This window comes from Lytechinus variegatus, chromosome 15 (genome assembly GCF_018143015.1).
Source record: "Lytechinus variegatus isolate NC3 chromosome 15, Lvar_3.0, whole genome shotgun sequence".
Taxonomy (NCBI): domain Eukaryota; kingdom Metazoa; phylum Echinodermata; class Echinoidea; order Temnopleuroida; family Toxopneustidae; genus Lytechinus; species Lytechinus variegatus.
The window spans coordinates 1,037,226-1,047,474 of NC_054754.1; the positions used below are offsets into that span (position 1 = coordinate 1,037,226).

Consider the following 10,249-nt stretch of genomic DNA (forward strand, 5'->3'; position numbering starts at 1 on the left):
ATGTTCTACAGTGGCATGTACAAGACACATGATAAAACAATTGTTAAAAGAGTGGAAATTTGAGTTTGTATTTACTCATACATGTATAGGTGTATGCAAACAAAAGTTAAACACAGCAAATCATTTTGATTTACATATTTTCATTAATGCACAGCTTTTTGTTTTGTTCTTTCACTTCCTTATTCTTTCTTAAAGCTGAAAACTGCCTTCAGTGAAATTCTTCTTTTTTTTTCCTTTCCAGATTCTGTGAATTTTCCCTTTTTCCATATTAGAAAACTTACACTGCCTAATGATAGCATCCTCCATGCTTTCTTTCTCCCTGTTGGTTGCTACCAGTCTATCATGAGCTTCTTTCATTAGTCTTTCTTGAGCTCCAAGTCGCTTTCGTAGCTCCTGCAATTTGACAAGAAAAATTAGTAACATGGTTGATAAACATGTAAGATAGGAATAAGATAAGATATTAGGTCGAGCAGACATTACACAAGAAGAAACAAGCACTGGAGAAATATGATCAGCAGTATCTGTCATCATCATCAGCAGCAACATCTCAGCTATCAACATTTCCGTCATTATTTATTTATTTTGTCTTTGCAACTATTTTTCTTATCACAACCAAATCACACAAATATCTCATCTGAATCATTGAAAAAATCAAAAACGATTTGCCACAAAAGATGTACATTGCATTCTGAAGCAAGGTCACATACAAGAATGGTCATGACAAGTACTCCAGGTATTCTTGAATGGCAAATTAAAGGAATTGGCATTTACAAGAGAGAAACTAAGCGTATAGTATTGATTTTCAATAAACCAATGAGTTTAATTAATGCAACTGATATGAAGACATACCTTGACCTCGTCACTCTGTGAATGTTGCTGTACCAATTGATCAGTCATCCAGAAATTAACTAAGTGACGTTTACTGGTGTTAAGTAGCTTTATCAACCGTCTGACATCATGAGCAAGAGTGGTTAGGAGGATGTGGTCTTCACTTTCTACCTCAACTAGATCCCCTCGGGAATGTGGGCTTCTCTCCTCAACCACCTGATCAAGAAAAAAAAAGGTGTTAAATGAATCCAAGGATATTGAAAGCCATAGCCATGAATGTCCTGTTGACCAAGCATGATGGACCAATCACTCACTGGCCTTGGAGATTTGTACCCTTTTTATCTCCCCTATTTGTGTTGTACATGTAATATAAGAAATGAGCCGAAGGAAAAAGGGGCCTTGCCCTAAAATATCAGAATTTTAAGACCTGTCATCAACTACAACTTTTTTAGGGTTCCAAAATAAAAATCAGCATTTGAGCACCTGCAGTAATCATACATGTAATTGCAACCTCTATACAATGGTCAGATAGTAATCGTCTTTACAGACTAAGCAAATGTTTACATATAAGTATATCAATAACAGAATCTTAAATTTTCCACCATACCATCAATAATTCTTGGGTAGGATATAGTCTGTACTCGATGAATGAATTGATCAACATTCTATTAAAGTGTGATGTCAACCAATGCTATGAGAATACCATCAACTGTCTCATTGACAGGTTATCATGATAAACATTCATCACATAGATAAGTGCTGTCTCCATTAGCTACATTACAACAAAGTGTTATCAAATTGTGGCAGCTGGCTAAACAAGATTTATAATGAAATTTCAAAGAAGCAACATTACCTGAGCAAGCCTGGAGAGTTTCTCCCTGAGCAACACTTCAATGGTTCCCCCGACAACAGCTGCCTCTTTGACCCCTGACCTTACAGCTTCATAGGTTGTAGCCATGGAGACGGCATAACTCTCCTTCTTAGAAGTGCCATCTGATAGATTAGATTGCATTGATGAGGATTTCTTTACTCTGCTTTCACCATTACCGTAGAGATGTCCAATGCCTGACAGCAATAATAGATGTGTCAATTAGTTTGTTTAGGATTGGCATGAAATCATTATTCATTCAAATTGGCAATATTCTATAGCAGAAGATAATAAATGGTTAAGTGTTAATTTTAAAACAAATGTTGCTTCTAACCGAGCAAAGGACCATTTGACTTTTTTAGAATAGACGTTTCTATGAGATACAAGTCAATTTCTACCCTAAACTTTCAAAAAATTACATCTATATTCAAACTGAAATGTGCAATGGCTACAAAAGAGGGAATATGAATAGGATTTATTTTTCTTCTAAAGAATGAATCTTTTATCAACAAATTTCCAACAGTCAATTTGTTGGTCACTGTTCAATAAAAATACTAAAACTCACCATGGATTGCAAAATCCTCATCTAAATGCCCATTTCCTTCAGGGTGTTTCTGTGTCTTTCCATCTAAAACAAAAGATTGCATAATAAGATAGAATTGTTTGTCAAGAACCTTGTAAGATAATAGTCTGTAACAGAACTTAAACTGAAAATATGATTTTTTTTTTTCTTGCAGAGTTGATCCCCTAAAGCAGTCACTTCTTAATATAAGCACCCTATATGTGGTCTTATGTCTTCCTGTACAAAGGAATCATTCAAGGTCAGCTGTCCATGGACTCAATTTTTGAATATTCAATGTCCATGCTTTTCCTGACAGAATTTTTCAAAAATTCAACATGAACATCACACCTGACAAATTGCAATCTAGCAAAATTGATGAATAAGAGAAATAAAAGCAACTCAAAATAATTATCATAAGATTAAGGTTGTTGAAGATGGTTGTGTTTCAGAATTTACTTCCTTTCAAAATCCATTTTCATCCCTTTATTTACACATGACAATGATTTTCTTGATTTACATATTGTATGCTGTCATCCAAACCATTGTATCACACATACCACAGGGAAAACCCAATTTGTAGTATATCGACATCAAAGTTTACTATAATTTCCACACTTTGTTTCCCAGCCTGACAGCTTTTTCATTGCTAGAAATATATATGGTTGGAAATACCAAGACAATTGCTTGACATTGGTATCTTTATTTTTACACAAAACCAAACAAAAGAGAAAGTGTCACATTAGAGCTACATGCTTGTAATTTTGGTCTGAGCAGTTTAGATTTTCCCTGTACAAACATGCCATAATGGATACAACAACCCTGACAATGACTTCAATGCACACGATCAGTCAAAACGTTGTATCATTTTTTACGTGAAAAGTCAATGCAGTGCAGATACAACGGTTTGGCTGACCACGCATTTGCATCATGGGATAATCCAATGGGATTTTCACATTTTATTAACAATTTGTACGGCATCGCCGTTGAAATACACTCATATCTCAGAAACTAAAATAAACTGCTGCCTAGAAATTTAGTTATGAATAGAAAGACTTGTACATCCATTTTCTGCAAGAATCTCAAAATTTTTTGACCAAAATTGACTAATACGACGGTTCAGATGATCGCCGATGATATGACTGACAACACTATCTTCTAATAATATCAGAGATATTTTGTTAACTTTACGTTTCATCTTTTGCCATGTTGGTTAAATACATACAATTTATCTTTTATTAATCAATCTTTGGTTAATTTATATAAGTAGTTTGTCGATGTAATAATTGCCTAGTATCATTGTATGTTTTTAAATGTTTGTATATATCATAGATATCGTCAACTGAATGTCATTCAGCCCTTTTGCTGTTAAACCATTCAATAAAATAAAAAGAACAAGATATTGACCACAAACTAGTTTAAGGTTTACCTGTGAAGAGTTTTCTTGCACTACTGCTCTTGGTTCTATCCTCACTAGATCTTCTCCTAGTGCTGCTGCTGCTACTATGTATTCTGACTTCCTCTGAGATGACCGTTGTTCTTGGTGATTCCTTCCCAGAGTTAGGAGACAGGGTCTTCTCCCTAAGGGCCTCCTCCAGGCGGATCCTAAGGGCATTGTTAGTATCAATACTCCGCTCCAGCTGGATCCGTAGGTGACGTAGCTCCTTGAGGAGTTCTGAGAGGTCAACGCCTGTGGTACGGTCAATGACATGGTGATGGGATGGGGAATGTTCCCCGGCTCGGCCTCTGGAACCGGGTGATCTGGAGCTGTTATCTGCAAGAAATAATAAATTCCCTGATTGAGTACCAACATTGGAATTATAATCAAAGTGTATAACGAAATAAATATTTGTGTGATCTAGTTTGGAGAAGAAAGGTATAAAGGTAATATTCCAGTAAGGGAAAAATGAACAAAGTAATCATGGGTTTTGTAATTATTGTCATATTTAGGGTGAATATCATGAATATCTGCAAGGGATTGCTCTTTGTATGCCTTTATATTATGATTAAAAGAAAAAAACACCAGAATTCTGATATTATTTAGCCAACAGAATAAAGCTATTGAAAATAAAAAAAATGTAAGCAGCTATTTACTCTTAATCAACTAACATTCATAATTGGAAGATAATACAAACATAAATTCCACATAGCAGCAATTTATGTTGAAATTACCTTAATAACATATTCAATAATCTTACCTTTTTGATGAAGTTGTTCATAGATACTGAGTTCAAAGCGAAGTGAGTTGGCAAGCTGTTCATTATCAGTCACCTGATCTTGAAGCCTTTGGGTTTGATCACTTAAACGATGCTTCTCAGAAAGTAACCTGGGAAACAATACAATCCAGTAAGAGTACCACAAAAAACCCAAACAAAATTTGCCTCATTTCAATAGCCTTCATCAAGCAATATCACTGGTAATGCATTTGAGACTTTTGCCATAATATATTGTTTGCCACAATGTACATGTACAACCTATTCTGTTGTATTGGAAGGTGGAAAATATTCAAGTGTTTTTTCTTCTCATGAAACAGCTCTTTCATATACAACCATCAACTGAAAATACATTGTTTTATATTAATTTACCTGCAGTTATGCCTTTGTAAGAAATGAATATTATCAACAAGAAATAATAATATGCAACTAATTTAAATTGCCTAATACATCCAAATATTCTCAGTTCTACACAACATCTAATCTGAATAGGTGCTCCAGCAATCAAGGAATTCCTTCCAATTTACTACACCTGGATGGGGAGTGGTAAATGTATCATGTGACTTACCTCTTGATTTCTTTATTTGCTCTATCCAATTCTGCTTTCACTCTGTAAGTCTTATCTTCTTGTTCTCTAAGCCGCTTCTGAAGTACACTATTCTCAGTTGTTAGTTTGATGTTGGTCTCATGAAGATAGATGGTTCCTTGACCTTTAAACAGAAACATATTAAACTCTTTATACCTTAGAATCCCACTTCACCAGGTGTTGGTTTGTAACAGCCTATCTAGGCTGATATCATGATAGGGGAATTATAGTGGTGTAACTGTTTATTTTGCTAAGAAAGATAGCCAACTTTGAAAGTTTGAGTTTTCAATTATTTAAAACAAAGTATCAAAGTATTTCTGTAAAATAGAAAGAAATAAGATTTTTTAAGTAAAAAGTAAAATGGACATCAGTAGCACATCATAAAAACAATCACAATCATCTTTACTTCAGAAATTAGCATGGAATATCACATGGTCAAAGATGGTATAAGCCAAGGCTCGACCACTATTTACTTTCCTTTTATGTAATTGTTGGACAATTCATTTCCTTGATAGATGTTCCCTAGACTTTCTTATCAAGTGGGTCTATATGTTACTCTTCAAATAAAATAGAGAGAAGGCAGGCAAATTTGTTATTTGAACCAAATCATACAAAATATGTAAGTAAAAGAAAATTATAAAGATATCGTATTCATCTTTTTCGTCCCAGTATACATATTATATATACTGAAAACAAACAGCAAATAAACAAGTACATCATTGTTGCCAAACTGAAGAGTTAAAAATGACTATGCACTGTCCTATTTTAGGAGTTGCTCCCAAATAATTTCTACAGGGTCTCTCTCATATAATACAGACATGCTTACCACCTGAATGTTCTGATTCAGTTGAAGCACTTTTCTTGCTCTTCTCTCTGTGTTTGTCATTCATCTTTCTGGCTTCTTCTAGTCGATCATGTAGAATAATAATCTCTTTCTCATACTCCCTGCAAGTAAAAATGATTGATGGATAAGTACACTATCATCATCATCATCATCATCATCATCATCATCATCATCATCACAACCATCATCATCATCATCATCACAACCATCATCATCATCATCATCATCATCATCATCATCACAACCATCATCATCATCATCATCACAACCATCATCATCATCATCACCATCATCATCATCATCATCATCACAACCATCATCATCATCATCACCATCATCATCATCATCATCATCACAACCATCATCATCATCATCATCACAACCATCATCATCATCATCATCATCATCATCATCATCATCACAACCATCATCATCACATCATCAAAATGGATTTTTCCTCTCTCTGCTGGAAAAATTATAAAGGTTTTCTAACCTTTCTAGGTCCTTGCGTGCAGCTTCTGCTCTCTGCTCCTGTTTGCGTAAGATTTCCTGCATGTCTTGATTCTGTTTCCTTTGTCTTTCCAGATCTTCTTGTGTCTTGGTGTCCATAGTCTGCTCAGATCTCAATCTTTACAGAAAGAAGGGCACCATAACCAATATTGAAAATTGCTATGCCTTCATTACAGTACTAGAAAGTCAGTATAAATCATATCAGGTATATGTACCCAATAGCTTCACCTGAGTTTACAGTGGTCAGTTCGGATTACTAACTTGATCATGCACAAAGGTATGCAAGTAACATGTCTATATTTATGATAAAAAGAATGATTGAAAATGTTGGAGTATGCTGGTTCAGGTTTTTTTGTTCTGAGAGGGGCACTTTTTGTTTTCAAGTTGTATTAAAAAATGTATCTGGGAGAAGCAAAAGAAATATTCATTACAAATGACCAGAAAGAGATATTAGTACATGGTTTGCCACAGCCTTACATTTAATTGAATGACTGATTATATGTTACATGGCCTCTGGGTGTTCCTTTACAATTGATGAGATGATATACCTTGAGAGCAAAATCCACATTAATGAAAATTTGGAGTATGTCATTTATTATACAAATAGCAAAAAGGCAAGAGTGTGATGGTATGAGTTTTGCATGAGGTGAAAGAAAAATGCTCTATTTAACGAGGCAAACCTGAGTTGAATAGAGCATCTCTTTCACCGAATGCAAAATGTTGCACCATTGCACAAATAAGAATATTCGCTATTTGTACTGTACAACAATTCGGAAGTTAGTGAAAATAACATTGTACAATCATTTTTTTCCCCGCATAAATCTATGAAAATAAAGAAAATTTTGAAAACTAAAGATACATCCTTCAAACGTGTATCTGATCTCCTGCAGCATCAGCGTGCATTTGAACTGGTAAGCCCGGCAATACACGTACTGCACCTGCATTTACTATAAGCACATGCAATGCATTGAATCATATTTTTATAATGATGTCACCTTTTCCTGACCCATGCAACGGTACATCATGGATGGTACATGTGCAATGTTACAAATGCTTGACATTCAGCCTCCCATTTGCTCGTGTACAACAAGCTAAGTAGGGGTTGTACAATACAAAAAAGATCACTATTTGTTTGCCACTTACTAACAGCTTTAATGAGACACCCGACAGGGCTGATAAATGGAGGAATGTTTGGAGCAGAGAACTCTCCTAGTGAAGTAAGCATGCACTTCAGTACCTAACAGACTAGATGCTTAAGATGCATACCTTTTGATCTCATCTTTCATGCTGTCAGCCTTGAGTTGGTTATTGTGAAGTATCTCTTGTAGTTCCCTGTTTAGCTTTTGTTGTCCTCTGATTTCATCACGCAACTGCTGCATCTGTTCGTCCTTCACTCGTAACCTACAGCAAATTAATGAGCGTCGTTTATAACATAACCAACTAAAGCTATCACTGAAGGTGATTAATACCCTCGCCCTATGCTGTTACCATGGCAACAGTTTCTAACACATGGAAAAAATATGTTTTGCCCATCTTTACCCCAAGACCTATGTGTGAGCAAAATATCATGAGAATTGGTTAAAAACTGGTGTAATAGTTCAAACTGCATGATATTTTACACAAAATATATTGTTACCATGGCAACAAAAATTTCTGACACATGCAAAAATATGTCCTGCTCATCTTTTCCCCAAGATTCTTATATACCATCTTCAAACTTCATTTGGCAGGAGAAAGAGAGAATCACTTGGACAGGGGAGCATTCATAAATGTTTCGTTGTTGATTTTCACTTACAGATGATATAAGCTAACTTACATCCAATTGAATGAGAGAAAATTTGTCAGTAAAAATCACTGACCAAAAACTTTTCATGAAAGATTCCTGAGCTGGTATATAGGTCCCTCACAGGACAAGTACATTTCTCATGATATCAAAAACGGAAGATAAAACCAAGCATTCCACGAAAGAGAGGACTAAATATGTTGTTTTGACTGGAACTAAACCCAGATTTGATTGTAAAAAAACAATCCAATATTGTTTGCAGATAGAGGTGACCTTCTTAATTGATATAAGCTAAGGGTGCACCAGGTTTGACTGTGGCTTGGAAAAATAAAAATATAACTTCTTACTTTTTGAATAAAATCATAATTTATAAGAGCTATAAATAATTACCTGTCTGAAAACAATTCTCTGACATCAGTTTCACTCTGTCTTCTCCCAAACTGTGATTCATCTGTAACAGTCAAACAATAATATAAAACATTAACCACATGAATAATCAGTAAAAAATATATTGACAACAAATTAATTAATATCTTAATTTGAACTGAATAAGACTCATATCTAAATTGATTACCTACAATAAAAAAAGAAATTAAGCACCTTTATTGACAGAGTAATCTGGTTACATAAACTGGAAGTTAAAATGGTAGCTACTGATATATTACTTGCTGTTTTATAGCACCTTTCCTATAAAGCACAGCGCACACTATGTAATATGATTTCACAAAGATCCGATTGCAAGAAGTTGCCAATGCCATCTAATGCAATCACATTGCAACAGCTCTGCAACACACAGCATCTCATGTAAGCCTTGAAATAAGCGGACACAAAGTGCAAATTTGCACCTGTAAAGCCATCAATTGCACCCACAAAGCCCCAAAATCTAGACGGCTCGCTGAAAAATTTACCATAGATGTTATTGTGCCCAATCGTGAGTGAGCAGTGAAGCCAGATATGCATATTAAAAAGTATCTGAACAGTAAATCTTTTTCTGTATCATGTCTGCAGCTACTCCATCTTTTTTTCTGTAGGACTTATACATGTGCTCAAATTCCAGTACAATTTTTTTTCATACAGATAGTATGGAAAAAGTCATCATTTTGATCTTTTTTGATCTCTTCATATTCATGTATCAAGAGCAGGAGCCATGATTGCCATCGAGCAGAGAACATGTAATTCACCCCTACATTCTTTGGCTTTCTCGTTTGTTTTCTAATTGCCCCTGGTTCATGTTAAAATCCTGTGAACCAGGGTCAATTAAATGACCCCTGGTCTGCGGCTGCTAATTTCAAGGCTTGATCTCATGTCGTCTTTTTGTATCGCGTATGTTGTCTGCGTCGCTGCTGCAGATGAAGCACAGCAAATTGTCCATGACGTCATCATCTTGGACAAATCTGATTGGCTGAAATTAGCTAAATTGAGAAAAAATCGCACAGAGATTTGCCATGTCAAATGTAAGCCTAGGACTTTCGGGTTATTTGTCTTCGGGTACCCGTGGTAATTTTCTGGCGGGTACCCAGGTACCCGAAAATCATGTCACATGAAATATGACTGGTGGAAAAAACCCATAGATGATGTCATCCAGCCACTGTGCCGCAAGCCAATTTATGAATGAAAATATAGTAAGCATGCGCAGTGCAAGCCTCCTGATTCCATTGAAACAAGTCTGCAATACTCTGTCATCCATACCAAAATCAACCTAGAATTCCTCTTTCCTATATTTTATATGAATTATGAAAGGTTTTCTCAGAGAATCTGTTTTCTCACCGATACCGCGCAGGAAAGCAAATTTTTATTACTTCTTGCTTTTCCGCCAAAATCTACAGAAGTAGCCTTGATATTACATCATGTTCATGAATATGTAGAATCTATCGATATGTGCACAAATTCAATTGATTTCCAGGTTACAGAGTGTCAAATGCGCCAGCCAATCACAATCGTGTTATCATTTTCGGTTTATGATGAACTGAAAATGGTAACACGAACGTGATTGGCTGGCGCTTCGTATGCTCAACCTGCGCTGCAAAAGAAACATGGCGACTATCAATCATCATCACT

General features: G+C 35.4%; 1 protein-coding gene across 6 annotated transcripts in view; it reads right to left on the minus strand.

Annotated features, from left to right (window-relative positions):
• The window catches only part of LOC121428551 (myomegalin-like), a 91,470-nt gene that overhangs the window by 1,348 nt on the left and 79,873 nt on the right, over window positions 1-10,249 (minus strand). For all 6 annotated transcript variants that reach the window (XM_041625251.1, XM_041625250.1, XM_041625252.1 and 3 more), the window contains 11 exons: window positions 8,582-8,642; window positions 7,675-7,809; window positions 6,392-6,526; window positions 5,881-5,999; window positions 5,037-5,178; window positions 4,454-4,581; window positions 3,685-4,029; window positions 2,262-2,324; window positions 1,682-1,893; window positions 850-1,044; window positions 282-393 (listed from right to left, as the gene is read on the minus strand). In XM_041625251.1, coding sequence (XP_041481185.1) covers window positions 282-393; window positions 850-1,044; window positions 1,682-1,893; window positions 2,262-2,324; window positions 3,685-4,029; window positions 4,454-4,581; window positions 5,037-5,178; window positions 5,881-5,999; window positions 6,392-6,526; window positions 7,675-7,809; window positions 8,582-8,642 — 1,647 coding nt within the window. The remainder of the gene's footprint in view (window positions 1-281; window positions 394-849; window positions 1,045-1,681; window positions 1,894-2,261; window positions 2,325-3,684; window positions 4,030-4,453; window positions 4,582-5,036; window positions 5,179-5,880; window positions 6,000-6,391; window positions 6,527-7,674; window positions 7,810-8,581; window positions 8,643-10,249) is intronic.